The sequence below is a fragment of the Lissotriton vulgaris genome, chromosome 11, assembly GCF_964263255.1.
Source record: "Lissotriton vulgaris chromosome 11, aLisVul1.2, whole genome shotgun sequence".
NCBI classification, from domain to species: Eukaryota; Metazoa; Chordata; class Amphibia; order Caudata; family Salamandridae; genus Lissotriton; species Lissotriton vulgaris.
The window spans coordinates 594,960,180-594,977,741 of NC_141699.1; the positions used below are offsets into that span (position 1 = coordinate 594,960,180).

The 17,562-nt window shown below is 45.6% G+C and overlaps 1 protein-coding gene across 2 annotated transcripts in view; it reads left to right on the forward strand.

Moving 5' to 3' along the window:
* POLR3D (RNA polymerase III subunit D) overlaps positions 1–17,562 on the forward strand; it is a 335,392-nt gene that overhangs the window by 247,979 nt on the left and 69,851 nt on the right. For both annotated transcript variants that reach the window (XM_086943691.1, XM_086943690.1), the window contains exons 6-8: positions 9,789–9,954; positions 10,410–10,678; positions 14,161–14,313. In XM_086943691.1, the coding sequence (XP_086799817.1) occupies positions 9,789–9,954; positions 10,410–10,678; positions 14,161–14,313 (588 nt within the window). The remainder of the gene's footprint in view (positions 1–9,788; positions 9,955–10,409; positions 10,679–14,160; positions 14,314–17,562) is intronic.

The following is a 17,562-nucleotide window of genomic DNA, read 5'->3' on the forward strand; positions in this document are numbered from 1 at the left end:
CCAACTGCCAATAGTTCTGCTTGCAAAGGAGAATACTGTTACTCAAGAGCACCAGGATGCACCCCAATAGATTGCAATGGGTGTTCAAACAATCAGAAGTCCAATAAGTATAATCTTTTCTTCTTTATTAGGTTATACATGTATTCTTTCCAAATAACACTAAATATAGCCACAGCCAACATGTTTTGTTCTATTGCATAGTCTTGGCGTTTTCTAGCGCTGCAGGGAGATATATTTGAAGGACCTTTCCCCCTTCTGTCAAATATATGTTCTAAAACCACATTTTTTACAAAGAATTAGGTGGCAGAACTGGCCTAGACGTGACTCAATGTTGATACAAGGAATCTACTTATATTCTCCAAAGCAACCCACTGGAAGAGACCATGCAAGCCCAATCTCTGACCAAGTTCCAGATACGAGCATTCTATCCAAGTATACCATCCTTGAACTCATCCAATATGGGCATGTAAAGCTGTTGCGTAACATTCTTGAAGAATCTAAAGAGGATGAACATGAGGGCGTCAAATGTTTGAAAATGGAAAATGTTCTTAAGGTGTCAACAGAAGTACATAGACACTGTCTACTACAAAGAAGAGGTGATTCTACCATACCGCCTGTATCTTAACTAAAACAGGCCTGCAACATTCATCAATCATTAAATTTAAGAGAAATCATGTACTTCAGTAAGAGTCCTTCTCAGAAATCCTTTTTCACTATTCCTCCTATTAAAAATGTATTGGGTTTAAAAATGGTTTTCCACACATTCAGAACCTATCTCCTCTTTGGGATCTTGGTTTAGTATCATCAAAGTTGTTGGCTCTTTCGTTTGAACCCATGTTCTTAGCAACATTTTTCGTGGAAAGTTGTTTTCAACTTGTAGGGTACGCTAAAGCGAAGCACTGTCACTTCTGCACTTAGAAAAAGAAGCTTTAATGACTAATCCACCTTTTATCTCAAATGCAGTTTTGGATTTTCACTTAAATCCGCCATTTTTGTTCTCATTATTTTTAAAACATCCTCGTACTCCGGCGGAGAATGCTCTTCTTGCTTTGGATTTTTTTTTGTGTTGGTTTTTGTATTTAGAGAAAACTAACAAGTTAAGGAAAACTAGTCCATTATTTGTTAATTATGGTATGTGTAAAGCAGGTTAGGCAGTCTCTAAAGCAATCTATATCGTGAAGTATTATTTCTTGGGTCTGACCCTTGCCATTAAAATCCAAAGCTCTTTGAAAGAGAGGAAAAGCCCCTATTTATGCTTGGCTGAGGAACATTCTGATTTGAGAGATGTGTGAAGCTGCAACTTAGAAGTCCGTACATACGTTAATCAGGCACTATTGCTTAGCAATATATGGTGGATCAGATACAGTGGTGGGTCATTCACCACTTAAACATTCTTTTGGTTAACTGTTTGCCAGTTGGTTAGAGCTTGTTTCGAATTGACAGTTTGGTATCCCATTAATTTATTAAGATTTAATAAGGGATAAGCTTGCTATTATATTCTAATATTTACGACTATCAATGAAGATCCTGTGATGTAGGAGGGAAAGTTACTTTCTTGTAATCCTGGTTCTGCATCATGGGTATATTCAATTTAAGTCATAAACAACCCTCCCTCCTCCGTGTCATGAATACGAGTTACTATGAACCTTTTTTGTTGGAAATTAGTTTGTGATAGTTCTATTACAAGCCCTGATGGGATAGGGGAGACTGCTGGATTCTTAAAGGGACTGTGTCTTTATTCCCAAAGTATACAGATCAGCTACTCTTCTGGTTGCATTTTGCTGCTTGCACGTCTACATGTTTTCAGCTCTGTTAATGAAGGGGGTATGGGTGATACTGCAACAACTCTCTCTGTTCTTTTTGTAGATATGTTCGCTCCTTGTTTTTAATATTGTAATTAAATGGTGTGGAAAACATTTGAAATTTATAAAGTTGACCAGGTGATAGTCCATACTAAGGTCTGTCACTGGTAGCACTTTTTAGGTTTCGACCTGGCGAGGGCACGCAGTGCCCCGCCCAGATCGAAAACTTTTGTCAACAGTATGGATGTTCGGACCCCCTCTGTTTCCCATTGGCTAGCTCCATAAATGGACGTTAGCCATTGGGAGACAGAGGCTGTCAATCACGCTTTCCCGTGAAAACGCGATTCGGGGGCGTTTCTGTGTCTTTTTTTAAGTACCGCCCTCTCCTCTTCCCATTGGCTGGAATTTTACCTTCCAGCCAATGGGAAGGGGAGAGCGCGAAAAACACGCCCCGAATCTGCCGGCCGGGACACCCCCGTGACGTCATTCCCGGGCCGCGCTGTGATTGGCTGCTGGCCCGGGGCCTGACTAGCTAATAATGGTGCGTTCTTGTTTTGTGCTACAGTTAGGGTTGTGTTGCTACTGTCCTGGTTTGTGTAAACTGCGCACAGGTTGTTGTGCAGCGCGAGAGCGCCTACAGTACGTGACGCGAGGCATGGTGCTGCTGCTATTCAACATGATCAGCCCCAGCTGACGCAGTCATCCCATGCACAGCCACAGAGACCCTCGCTTTCTAAACACAGTAAAAACACTTCTGTCAGTCCGAGCTCCCTCAGAAGTAGCGCGCGGGCAATGTCTGCAGTTCACACTGGCCTGCCAGCAGCACAAACACCGACTGCCTTCTGCAGGACACGGACAGTATCAATTGGAAAAGACAAATACACACCTAGTATAATGAATTGCTAGGCTGACAAACCATTTGTGTTTAGTCACTTGTATTTTTATGAAAAAAGGTTATGGAAAAATGCTTTGGCATCAAAGAATTCACACCGCATTTACAGAGGTTCACAAATACATTGAAGAAACCATAAACAATACATTACATCAAAACATAAACATATGACAATTATGATGAGTTAAGACAACAGTATAATGCCTCAAGAAATTCTCTTTGTTGAGGCACCAATCCTAAATGCAAAATAAACAAGTGGACCGCTGTGATGACAAACTAGCCTACTTGTTTTTACCACCACTAGATACACATGAATTGGTTTGTCAAATGGTGCAGAAATAGGAAATCACAAAACTATGTAACAATGTAGAATTGTGTGTTAATTTTATTCCTATTATGCCCTGATGATTCAGTATCTGGGTGGAGCAGGACGCCGACGCGTTTCGAACCCGTTCAGTAATTAATGGGTTCTCCTCAGGACAAGGATTGGGAAGGTCGTTGTCACTGAAAGTTAAATTAAAAAATGGTATCAATGGAAAGCTGACTGCTACCTCACTTCAACTCAACCACTATAGAAGAATATGCAAATACCTTATGCTGGAAAATATCAGGATGCTACCTGTGGAAAAGACGGTATAGACCCTAGTTAGTCTCTGTTATTTAGTATACACTCTGAGCCACCATATACATGTTAGCGCTTGTAGGCACATACCTTGGTGTTAATTGTACATGCACCTATCCGGAATGCCCAAGTGCCCGGAATCAATAAATGCGCTTGAGGGAGGTAAAACACAGTGTCACCATCCCATAAAAAATGCCTGTAACTGTGCAACACAACGTGTGTATACTCGGTCCTACCTTTGTATGTAGGAGTTGAGTTCCAAACATGGGCACGGGCGGCAGCCGCCGCGGTGGTTAGAAAACTGTAACCCAAAAGGAATGCATAAATTAAGAAAGAGCTCGGGTCGCGCTCGATCTGACTACAATGTATTTTGTGGAGTTCTTTGAGCGGACTTACGTTTTAGACGATGAATCAGGAGCTGTGAATCAGGCAACCGGCGGTGAGAAACTGACAACGCGGGTGCCGAGGGGGCGTGTCCCTAGGTATTTAACGCGTGTTGCGTATGAAACAGCCTAGTGGGACGCGTAATGCGTGTAAAACGGCCTGCTGGGACCTGTAGTCCACTCCGGATTAGCTGATATTACTCCTCCCATGGGGAGAGGGTTGACAATGTTGAAGGGCATTTAAAGGCAAATAAAAACAGTTGGAATTAAGACGAACAGGGTTGCTCGATGGAAAGTGGCTCAGAGGCATAGTAGACATACTTAGGGGCCCTGATGAGAAGTCGGCAAATGGTGTATGTACTGCCATTTGTTCAACTGCGTGAGCATATTAGCTACGTGATTTTTACAGACACATGAGTAGCAAGCAGCACAGACAAGCAATCGCTGCGGGCACGCTATCTACAGATTACTCAGTTCGTTGAGGTCATTCAGTCCTACCATGGCAGTGTTGAACCTCAGAATAAGGTAAGCCTCTTTTTGAGCAAGGCGTACATCTGGATCCCCGCCTGCTCCTGGAGTGTTCTTGATATTGGCTAGGATCGTCCATTTAAAGTCATTGGATGAATGTTCTTTTCGTAAAAAGTGGGATACCAAGGGTGCCGTCAGGACTTTGTTATTTATCCTTGATCGATGCTGGATAATACGTTGGCGCACTTCCTGGGTCGTTTTGCCAATGTAGACCTTACCACATGGGCAGGTAATGGCATATACTGCATACTTAGTCTTGCAGTTCGTAAAGTTGTTATGCCGCCAGTGTTTTTGGCCGTCCGTGAACAGGGTCCCTTCTGTTGTTAAGTTGCAAACTGACGGCCAAAAACACTGGCGGCATAACAACTTTACGAACTGCAAGACTAAGTATGCAGTATATGCCATTACCTGCCCATGTGGTAAGGTCTACATTGGCAAAACGACCCAGGAAGTGCGCCAACGTATTATCCAGCATCGATCAAGGATAAATAACAAAGTCCTGACGGCACCCTTGGTATCCCACTTTTTACGAAAAGAACATTCATCCAATGACTTTAAATGGACGATCCTAGCCAATATCAAGAACACTCCAGGAGCAGGCGGGGATCCAGATGTACGCCTTGCTCAAAAAGAGGCTTACCTTATTCTGAGGTTCAACACTGCCATGGTAGGACTGAATGACCTCAACGAACTGAGTAATCTGTAGATAGCGTGCCCGCAGCGATTGCTTGTCTGTGCTGCTTGCTACTCATGTGTCTGTAAAAATCACGTAGCTAATATGCTCACGCAGTTGAACAAATGGCAGTACATACACCATTTGCCGACTTCTCATCAGGGCCCCTAAGTATGTCTACTATGCCTCTGAGCCACTTTCCATCGAGCAACCCTGTTCGTCTTAATTCCAACTGTTTTTATTTGCCTTTAAATGCCCTTCAACATTGTCAACCCTCTCCCCATGGGAGGAGTAATATCAGCTAATCCGGAGTGGACTACAGGTCCCAGCAGGCCGTTTTACACGCATTACGCGTCCCACTAGGCTGTTTCATACGCAACACGCGTTAAATACCTAGGGACACGCCCCCTCGGCACCCGCGTTGTCAGTTTCTCACCGCCGGTTGCCTGATTCACAGCTCCTGATTCATCGTCTAAAACGTAAGTCCGCTCAAAGAACTCCACAAAATACATTGTAGTCAGATCGAGCGCGACCCGAGCTCTTTCTTAATTTATGCATTCCTTTTGGGTTACAGTTTTCTAACCACCGCGGCGGCTGCCGCCCGTGCCCATGTTTGGAACTCAACTCCTACATACAAAGGTAGGACCGAGTATACACACGTTGTGTTGCACAGTTACAGGCATTTTTTATGGGATGGTGACACTGTGTTTTACCTCCCTCAAGCGCATTTATTGATTCCGGGCACTTGGGCATTCCGGATAGGTGCATGTACAATTAACACCAAGGTATGTGCCTACAAGCGCTAACATGTATATGGTGGCTCAGAGTGTATACTAAATAACAGAGACTAACTAGGGTCTATACCGTCTTTTCCACAGGTAGCATCCTGATATTTTCCAGCATAAGGTATTTGCATATTCTTCTATAGTGGTTGAGTTGAAGTGAGGTAGCAGTCAGCTTTCCATTGATACCATTTTTTAATTTAACTTTCAGTGACAACGACCTTCCCAATCCTTGTCCTGAGGAGAACCCATTAATTACTGAACGGGTTCGAAACGCGTCGGCGTCCTGCTCCACCCAGATACTGAATCATCAGGGCATAATAGGAATAAAATTAACACACAATTCTACATTGTTACATAGTTTTGTGATTTCCTATTTCTGCACCATTTGACAAACCAATTCATGTGTATCTAGTGGTGGTAAAAACAAGTAGGCTAGTTTGTCATCACAGCGGTCCACTTGTTTATTTTGCATTTAGGATTGGTGCCTCAACAAAGAGAATTTCTTGAGGCATTATACTGTTGTCTTAACTCATCATAATTGTCATATGTTTATGTTTTGATGTAATGTATTGTTTATGGTTTCTTCAATGTATTTGTGAACCTCTGTAAATGCGGTGTGAATTCTTTGATGCCAAAGCATTTTTCCATAACCTTTTTTCATAAAAATACAAGTGACTAAACACAAATGGTTTGTCAGCCTAGCAATTCATTATACTAGGTGTGTATTTGTCTTTTCCAATTGATACTGTCCGGCACCTGTTTTGTTTGTTCACTAAGAGTGGTCCAGCCGGTCAGGGACAGGACCCAGCCTTTCCCCTTTTTCCCTTTCTGCAGGACACAGCCTTCCTGTGGAAACACAACTGACTGAATGCAAGGTCATCCCGGTGTGAAGAGAACTCGAGAACCGACACAATATTAGTGATGCTTAAAACGTCCAGCCTGCGGTAGGAGTGGGCACTGACTGACAGCGTGGATTCGCCTGCCTGAGGAGGAAGGAATACGACCACTGGCAGCAACTAAGCCTGCATGGGTTCTTGGTATAGACTCCAGGTATTGCCATCCTGTGGACCGCAGCATGACCACATTGCTAACTAAAAGATTCATCCAGCCTGGGAGCAGCCAGAGCGTCGACAGGGCTCCGTCCTGCCTGACTGCCTTTGCCTGCCTGAGAGGCGGCACCTTGACACGAGCGTCCGCCCCAGGAGCCGCTCCGTGGCTGCATGCCGCAGCCCTGCTGCCTCGCCGTGAAAATGCAGAGCCCGGCCAGCCCCACCTGGGCAGCCTTCCTCGGCCCCCACTCCCACCGCCGCCGCAAACCGGCGTCTCCCCTGGCAACAGGCTTCCCAGGCAGGCACGTCTGGCTAGGTGTAGGGAAGGTGATGTCGTAAAACGACTGTCGTAAACCAGGTGCGGTGGTGGGAGGGGGAGAGGGGGCGGAGGGAAGGAGGGAGGTGACTCCGGCAGCATTTAGACACCAGCGAGAGGATCATGGCGGATGGCCCCAGGTGTAAGCGCAGAAAGCAGGCGAACCCCAGGCGGAATAACGGTGAGTGGGGTGACGGCCCGAGGGCGGCTGGGGGGCCCGGGGGTTGCGCTGGGTGGCCCGACCAGAGTGAGGAAAAGTGAGTGTAAAGTGGCCGCCGCTCCGCAGTGCTGCCGCGGTACCGTTACCTGCTCCCTCTCCGCCTAGCGGCTGCCTCCCTCCTCTGGACGGTTATGCATCTCATTAGCGCGGCGCTGACTCGGCCGCTCCCCGCGCGCCCCGCCGCAGCCCCGGACCACCCGAACCCTGCCAGCCGCCCCCGGGAGGCGCAGCCCCAAACTTGTTACCTGTCACCCCGTGGGTGGGCAGTCCCTGTGTCCCCGGGGCCCCCGCTCTCCACACTTCACCGGCCTCATCGCAGTTCCTTCCTCACCCCCGATCTCTTGTGGGGGCTCCCCATCCCCTCCCTGCCCCATTCTAACTTGTTACCTGAGTGACAGAAGTGAACTGAGTGGGGATTGCGCTCCCCCCCGTAAAACAGACTGTTGCTTTGCTGCTGTGCCTGATGATTTATTATTTTCCGTTAGTCATCACCACAGATTGTTGTAGTTATTTTCTCCCACGTGTTGCCTCTTCCCCCAAACTGGACCCCCCCACCCATTTAGCTGCGCCCCCTCCTCTTCCGTCACTCATCCCCCGTGCGCATGTGATCGTGCAGACGTGTCCCCTTCGGGAGCCTTGCCCATTGTTGGGATGCTGTTTTGTGCGTTGAGGAGGTAGAGGGAAGGCGTGAAATGTGCCAGAGCCCCTCTGCCCCCGCCTATGTGAGGTACCTGTTTCTCTGTGGATGGGTGGGAACGCCTGTGCAGAAGGGGGCCCCATCGCCAGTAGTGCTAGAGGAAGTTCAGTTGAGTAGAGAACACATTTGTACTGGCCTAATGGGATTTCGGGCCCAGTTTTAAGAGCTTAACAGAGAAGGGATGTTCTACTGCTTTAAAAAATTAAACTGAAATTACAACTGGTTTGAGTGTGCAACTGAAATATGTACCAGATTACCACTCATGTGCCCCCATTTTCGTGAAGTAGTTTATTTTTCCTACTGTCAGGTTGTTAAAGTGACGCAGCAGATAACGAGGCATTCGTCGTCTCATAACCGCCCGCCATTGTCAGGACAGTCTGATGCGGTGTCATCCCGCGGCTAATTAAGTGCTAGTCGGTGACCGTCTCAACTGGTACCCGCCGCAGCTGGCAGCCGCTTTCAAGCATTTGAACCCGCGACCCCCGGTGTAATGGAACCCCAAGGGGCCCCCCGTTCACACTTCCAAGTACTGACTCTGCTGCTGCACCGTGGGGGTCACCGAAAGGGCAGGTCCGGGCTCTGCTGCATGCCCTCTTTGTAATATGAAAGCTCCCATGAGTGCGAACGCCTGGTTTCTCTGCCCAGGCTCTTCCGTAATAGGAAAGCTAGTACTGGCCATGGAGTAAGACGTCCACCCGAGACTGCTTGGTCTTTGGGGCTGAGCGCGTGCCCCCGGGACTGTCCGAGCTTTTCACCAGCGCTTACTACTCACTCTTGAGTATGGAGGCCCCTGTGATGACACCAGACCTCCTCATATTTATGACAGAATCACAGAATGTTCAGTGTCCGTGCTGAGACACGAACCTGGTTTGCCGGCTCCGAGGTCGACCGCCCTAGCCATTAGGCCACACCACTTACTGTGTCCTATGCTGAATATAAAAAAAACTACAGTTTAAAAGTATCTTCCCTCTGTTTCAAGCCATCAAATGATTCCCCACTCTGAAAAAGATTTCTTTCGTTTTGGGTGGCACATACATCTGGACAATGCAATAGGTCTCGCATTTACGTGAGTTTGAGCTATTGGCATTGTATATGACAAGGCCATATATGTTTTGGTTTTTAAAACATAAAGGCCATTGTCATTTACAATGCTAACTGCTTAAACTCTCGCAAATTCGAAACCTATTGCATTCCAAATGCTTGTTGAGCTTTTCAATTGAATTCTTTGGTAAATGGTTGTATTTTTTTTTTAATGTGTGTGCGTGTGTGTGTGTGTGGTTGTGTGTGTGTGTGTGTAGTATTGTGGCATCTCGCACGGGGCTTGGCAAATTCAATTGTTCATGACTTAAATTAAAATATAATGAAGAACTAGGATTACTGGTAAGTAACTTTCCTTTCTTTATACATTCTTCTGTCTCCTCTTACTAGTTGGTGTTAATGTCTGTGCTAGTTTGATAATCTGTCTTCCTATAGTGGAGGGGTTGCCGTGGATTGCTTGTACAGTAAACCTTCTCCTGTCAGGGGTGAGTGGTGGTAGTGAGGTGTATTTTGGTTTGCTTTTTTGTGTGCAATATCTCCCACTCTTCTGTGTAGTGGGGTTTGGCTGTGTAGTTCGTTTACTGTAACCCTCTGTCTCAAAATCAGTGGTTGCTTTTATTGTCTTGTTTATTCTTCTACTCATTAGTGTGGAGCACTTTAATGGCTTTCTCCCCAGTCCTCCAATTAATGGCAAATGGTGTACATTGTTAGCTTAGTAATCCACTCTGTTTTGTTTTACAGTGTTTATTTTCTTCTCTGTAAAATCCCTTCTTCTTCCACCAGTTCATCGATGATCCAGGATTAAAGAATGACACCAGAAATACCCCAGTGCAGCTGCCTTTGGCACTTTCTGGCTGGCTGTTCAAGGAAGAGAGTGATGACCAGGACTGCAAGCCATGGCTGACAGATACTAAGGAAGAAAAGACAGAGGTGAACCTTCCTCTGAAAGGTAAGTGCCACAGTCCTAGACCGTCATCTGTATCGGAGCACATGAGTCAGTTTGAGTCAGGGCCCAAAGGAAAGGATACACACCAATCTACAGACTGAATCTCAGGGAAGGAGGGAAAATGCAGAACTGTCTACAATCTCTTCTGCGAGCCCAGGTGAATTATACAAATGAGAGGCTAAAAGCATTAGTCCTGACTAGAAATTGATTAGTAAAAGCATATACATCTTGAGTAGCATCTCTCCTCATTTCCTTAAGAGGCGATGTGCCATAGTGCCCTTCTCTTTAGATGATTTGTGTCCTCATTTACTGAAATAGTTGTGATGGCAGTAACAATTCCCCTTTTGTTGCTTTTGGCGGAGTACCATTTTCTCTTGAGGAGATGCTTATTTGCTTAAATAGTGAGATCTTTTTTTCTCTCTAACTTCCCGGTAAGTTTCTGGTTTCTCTCCTTCAAGTGAAAGAGGAACCAATGGATGTTGATGATGACAAGAATGCACTTCCAGACCTGAAGCCCACATTGAAGAAGGTTCCCGGACTCCCACGAGATATATCTCTACCGGAGCTGTTGGAGAGTCTAAATCTGTCCAAGGAGGAAGAGCTTTTGTTTCTACAGCTACCAGACACTCTTCCTGGGCAGCCTCCCACCCAAGACACCAAGCCCATAAAGACTGAGATGCAGACTGAAGATGGGCAGACCGTTCTGGTCAAGCAGGAAAAAAGCCAGGTGAGGAAGCAGGTTCATGGTTGGATGAGTTGCATCATTCTTTATCATGCAGGTTATGTTGTCCCGAAGGAGTTTTTGCCATTGACAATTTCCCCAGTATTGAATCTTTCTTAGATTCACATGTTTAATTCTTCCCCATTGTCATGGTGGTAGTCCCACAGTACTAAAAGGAGGACATTAGAAAGCATTGCGACAGTAATTGAATGAGGTGTAAGCCCTTAGACCACAAGCTCCTGCAGAGCCACTGTACCTCCAGATTTCTAACCGAAAGTCATGTGAGAAGGAGTCTTCCTGAGCTCTGCTCGGTTCTTGCTACTAGTGAACTTTTGACCCTGTTCATTTCCTCTTTAGGAATATTCTTGAAGGAATTCAGCATACTGTATTGTGTTTGCTTCATTTCAAAATGTCTGAAGGATCTAAAAAGATAGCGTTCAGACCATGCCGATCTTGTGGGAAGGCAAGGCTCTTTTTATACGATCCTCATAAGGGCTGTTTATATTGCTTACAGACCAACCATATACTGCCAAGACTCTGAAGGACAGAGCCGCAAGATTAATAATATGGCTTCAGAAGAAAAAGTCCAGATCTGAATATGGCTCATTAATGAGGAAAGCTCAAATCATTCTACTTCTGAGCGAAAGTGAAAAATGAAACCTCTACCTCATCTCGTAGTCAAAAAAGTTAAAGGCTGGAAATACATCTGAAAAAGCAGCCTCTAAAGAGCAATCTACAAGCTCTGGTCAAAAGAGACCATTGACTGCTTCTGTGCCTCAAACTCCTCTCAAGTCTTCATCAGCAAAATAGACTTAGTCGAAGGGCCCATCAACAACAGCTCTGTCGTGGATGGCATGAAAATCGCCGTTGATGGCTACTTTCGGTTCTGTGGCATGGACGAGCGCTCTGACGACAAACGATGGCTGCGCCGAGAGGGGTGACGACGATTGCCTAATCAAGAGCCGCCCCACGACGACCTCGTCAACGACCACTCTGTCAACAACGGTGTTCAAATCCCCAATGTCAATACAGGGTACGACTACAACGATTAACATAAAGCGCATCTCGTCTTCGAAGGAACAGAAGAAAGACAATTTACTACTGGAAACTGCACAGATGACATCAGAGTGAACATCCTTGATCAAGGTATTTCCGCTTCCTCCGTCACAACTTATGGATGGTAAATGGTTGTATTTATTTTTTGTGTGTGTATATGTGTGTGTGTGTGTGTGTGTGTGTGTGTGCGTGTGTGCGTGTGCGTGTGCGTGTGTGTGTGTGTGAGAAGTATTCTGGCATCTCGCACAGGCTTGGCAAATTCAATTATTCATGACTTAAATGAAAATATAATGAAGAACTAGGATTACTGGTAAGTAACTTTCCTTTCTTTATACATTCATCTGTCTACTGACAATGAGGAGGAGTACAAAGGAGATACTTCTGAGTATTTTGAGAGAGGTTTTTCTTTTACAGATAATTTTCTGCCCAGGCGGCACGGATATGAATCTGTCCCAAAACACTATGACTACGAGGAGGAATACGAAAATATGCCACCTTCATGGGGTGACCAATAGCATTGCCAATTTCACTAGTCATGGATCTCAGGCTCATGGTGGATGACTATTATAAATGTTTTCCGGAATCACAAACACCAGCTCCCGCATTCCAGGACCCCCTGAGATGCAGCTGGAAACACCACTACTTCAGAACCTCCTCCAGCTCAAGAGAATCTGGCGGCCCCTCTGGTCATAACCATTAGAGATGACTACATTGAAAGCGACCCAGACAAGCAGCTGAAGGAAGGAGAGTTGGTTCAAGACATAGCAGACGCTGCCGGTAGGGAGTGGGATGACTTCATTGCACCATTCTCACCATCTCCTTCACCATCCCCTGCCAGTTTTTCCGACAGAGGACGTTGCAAGGGTTTCATGAGTTATGGGAATGGGCATTTGAAAGATTTATCTTGGCTCTCCCTACGAAGCAGCAGAAAGCTTCCTTTAGGATTTTAAAGATTACACCAGGAATATATATAAATATAGTATGGATGCATAGTTTCTCAATGGATTACATGTTTTTTCGTGTTTTGATTAATAGTTAATTGAACTCTTCTATTCTCAGAGAGAAAGTATCCTAGCCTTTAACACTTTCCTTTAGTTATCTTGTACTGCTAGCTACTCTGATTCAAGCACGTGAATCTATGAAAGATTCAATACTGAAGAAAAATCAAGTTACTTACCTATACACTGTGGTTCTCCAGTATTGATATCGTTCATAATTCACATGCAGCCCGCCCACCTCCCGGTTTAGACAGGCCACTTTATACCTCATGATGACTAGTCTTTTATTCACACTTGTGCTCGAAATCTGAGGAATGGTGGCTCTGCCGGGGCTTGTGATCTCAGGGCTTATACCTCATTGGCTGAAGTTTGGGTTTTTTATAAGGATGAGAATTGGTTAACAAATTCAATTGCTTTCGCAATGCTTTCTAATGTACTCCTTTTAGTACTGCCTATTTAAGTACTGTGGGACTCCCACATGACGACAGGGAAGATTCAAGCATGTGAATCTATGAAAGACATCTATACTGTCAGTCAGTCAGTCAAAAGTACTTTATTCGGTTCATAGCAAAAACCATAAAAGTATGCTAAACATCAAAAGTCAAGACCACAATTAAAAACAAAAAAAAATTGTGCAAATTAGCAATTCATACAGTACATTGTCATATGTAAAAATATACACCAACGATATGGGTAAGAGAGAATGTCTGCAAGTATCATATATAAAACCATAAAACAGACACTAACAATATAGGTAAGGGAAATATATGTGCAAATATCATATAAAGAGACCATTAAAATACGAAGAACAATTTTAAAAAAGGAAAACAAAGTCATCAATCACAATTCATGAGTTCACCGCTATATACAATTGGTCCACTTAATTTTCCTCCTGAATCTCATAGCTATTGACAGGAAATTTGCTATGTTAACACCTTGGCTGCTAAGGGGTCCCCCCCCCGGTGCTGCAATCCCAGATTTACCATTGTTCATCGTCATAAGCACAGGGCAGGTACAACCCATGACGAGCTGACCTTGTCATGAGCATGGAAGGGGTTAAAAATCTCCCAAATGTTCGACAACAATTGTAGATACAAAAGTGCAGGTTTAACTTGTCTAAAGCCCTTGTCTTTAATAAGAGGAATAATGAACCTTTTGCGAATGGGACGAAGGTGTTCACAAAAGAAGATAAAGTGCACAGTGTCCATAATGGAAAATCGGTCACAAGAACAAATCTCCAAATCTCTCTCCTTAGTCCAACCTGGGCGTTCTGTAAGAAGTAGATGGAATTTGATCAATCTGAACTTTGTCAATAAGAATCGGTGATTAGTATTGTTAACAATACTGGAAAACCACACTGTACAGGTGAGTAACTTTTTTAAAAAAAATTCTCAGCAGATGTCTGGAAGTTTAACTCCTAATTTATTTCTATAGGAGCTCTTGTTGGCAGAGAACACCTGTTCCCTTGAAGATCTAGCAGAAGGACAAGTGGGAAAGCTGCTAATTCGCAAGTCTGGAAAAGTTCAGCTCCTTTTGGGCAAGGTGACCTTGGATGTTACCATGGGGACATCCAGCTCATTTCTTCAGGTAAGGTCTCTCAGTTGAAGCCAGTTGTTCTGCTTGTTTTGTCATTTTTTAAGGGTGTGGCTGGGACAATCTGTACATCACTTATTATGCTGCTTAACTTCTGTACTACATAACTAAGTCCCAGCTGCTGATTTGGTAGAGAATGTGTGGTGGGAAGTGATTAATGAGAGCAGACTGCATTTACAACTCCATAATGATGATTGGACATATGTCTAGGAGATGCAACCTATGTAGTTGCTGAAATAGCACAGGGAGTAAAGACTAGTAAGAAAAGGTGGTCCAGTAGTTACTGAATGAGTGAAATAACTCCTCGATCTCTGAGTCTTGCTGCACTATCTCAAGGTGCCTTTGGATTTTTGTTGCTCTTGTGGTCAGTCTGATGTCCTCTCATACAAGAGCCCGCTTGCTCACATCTGATCTAAATCTACTCTTTCCAGACAAGATTGTAGGAGAAACTCTAGGACCTCCAACATCTTTCCGCATTTTTTCTAAACTTCCCCACTATTTAATTTGTTCTTCTCAGTCACATATTATTACTGCATTAGTTTTTAGGTCGAAGCCTGCATTGCAGGGCATGGCCCTGCTGCAGGCAAAGACCTATTGTGAACAGGGGGATTTCAGTACTGCGTGAAACCACGCCCCCTTTTTCCATTAGCAGGCCTCGCGAAATGGAGGCCTGCCATTGGAACTTCCGTGTGTTTTGTTGATTTGTCCACTTTCGATCCCGCCTCCCGAGGACTGGGTGACCTGCTTTACGGCACCCTGACAAAATTTCCTTGTATATTGTCATGGCAACCGTCAAGCAGGCCACCTTGTCCGGAGGAGCCCCGCTAGGATTGGCCCAGTGCCGCCTACGTCACCGGAGGCAAGGGGGCGTCACCAGGCAAATAGGAAGCTTGTTGTTGTTCGAAGCAAAAATCGGTACGTTTACGTTGCAAAGTCCAGACTAGTAATAAAACATGTAATATATCACAAACTAACTCGTTTATTAGTGTTTGTTTGAAACAAATGAACTTTCTTCGCGTATTAATAACAGATCGGAGGTCTGCATTAGTCACAACTATTCCTAGTTGAGGTTATGTTGGGGGCACACTAATCCAACATGGCCGCTTCCGACGTACGGCATCTATCTCACATTGCATGCACCAGCCTTCTTGCATGTCTTTCTTCTATGTCCATTCCGTGTACCAGCCGACTGGAAGTGGGTGCCGCGTGACGTCACGCACCGGCTGTCCGGCGGAGCCAAGATGGCGGCTATGGCTACGAAGGTGAAGCACGACATGCCGCCCCCCAGGGGGTACGGCTCCATCGACTACAAGAGGCACCTAACTCGGAGGGGGCTCTCCGGTATGTTAGGAAGACATTCAGGATTTGAATCGAGGGGAAGTGGCGGCTAAGGTGACCACCTCTCCTCAGAATGGTCGCTATATCCAGTCCTGGACTTAAGTGTGGGAACCCAGTTTACACTATCACACCTTTTACAATTTTCTGAAAGTGCACAACCTTCGTGTATGCAATGACAGAAAGAATAGGTCACTCTGGGTCCCTGCGTGGACACCTGCTACAGGCCACTTTTTGCCATTCTGACATTTGTAGTCCTGCTGTGTTTTTATGATAAGTTGTAAAAGATAACATAAACGACTGCAAGATCCGCTACACACATGAACGGCAACTCTCTGCTGCACTTGAAGTTTAGCAAATGTCGCACAGCATTATAGAAGAGGGGGTACAGCAAGATCTGACACGAGCGCTGCATACTACAGCGAGGTTTAAACGATGAACTCTGCCTATCGGGTCCCCCTGGGAGCTTTAGGGAGAGCAACGAGCGGCGCCAGCATGTGAGAGCCCTGGCTGTGCCAAGCTGTATGTGTGTGTATATGTGTGTGTACAACCATGAGTCCGTGTATGTGCAAAATGTAGGTGTGCCAGTGTGTGTGAAATTGCATGAGCATGCCGGTGTGCAAGTATGGGTGTGTGCACGAGTGTCAGCATGTGATTAAGTGGTGGGTGTGAGTGTCGCCTGTGTGCAAGTTGTGTGTCCTTAAGTTGTGTGTCGGCGTGCGTGTAAGCACGAGTCAGTGTGTGCAAAAGTTATGGTGTGTGTGCAAGTTGTGTGTGCGTGGAAGTATGAGTGTGTGCATGTGTTTCAGTGTGTGTGCGAGTGTCAGTGTGTGTAAGCACGAGTCAGCATGTGTGCAAGGTGTGGTGTGTGTGTGCCAGCCTGCTGCGCTGTGTGTCTCTGGGCCTCGGCAGACCCCGGCTGTTCCCCAGTCCAGGCTAGGATTACGCTCTCTTCCCATATCTTCAGCCAGCCTCCTCCGTCACTCCCTCCCACTTCCTCCTCCTGCAGCCTCTCCCTCCCCAGGGACAGCGGCCCTCCCCTGACCCACTCATAGCCCGCCCCACATCACCCAGCGTTCCCAGTCACAGCTCCCCACCAATATCAACAGCACTAACTAGAACAATACGGTACAGTGCATTTAATTCTTCGGTTACTACGATCGATGCTGGCCTGGAAGGTGCGCTCTTTGTTTTTAGTGTGAACATTTTATTTACTTCTGTGATTTCATATAGCGCTAACATGGGCCGGAGGCATCAGAGTGCTTTACAATAAAGCAGAACATGTGAATAACAACTAGACCTGGCCTTTACGTAAGTGATTAGATGCTCACATGACTCGCGTTACTCCTGACTTGTGCTGTATCTTCTCTGTATTCCTTTGAACATTACCGACAAGGCCTCACTTTCTATCATTTATTTTTAACAATAATAGCCAGTAACCCCCCAGATCTCTGCTGATATAAATAACACAATTATTACTGCCCAGTACTACACCTTTGCAAATACATTTTGTGAAATATTGGCCAGTAGGTCGCATATTTTTAGTTTGTATGTGCACGACTGACAAGCACACAAACATGACAATGGTGTGTGCAGCTGTGTACAAGGACAGTGTGCTCCCGTTGGTGTGTGCGACTGTGCAGTAAGGACACTGTGCTAGTGTGTGCATGAGGGCAGTCAGTGGCTGCGCACGCACGCTGGTGAGCTCAAGCTAGGGTCACACACGCGGGTCTGTGAGTCTGTCCATCTATGGAGCAGTGCACTCAGAAGAGGTGTGTGTGTGTGTTATTGTTGGTGCGGGTTTGTGAACTATGCGAGGAGATTCGGCTACGGTGTGCCTGGGTGACTGACTGCATGTAGTGATTGTAGGGGTGACGTCTGTGGGTCGGTGTGTCTGGGTGAGTCTGT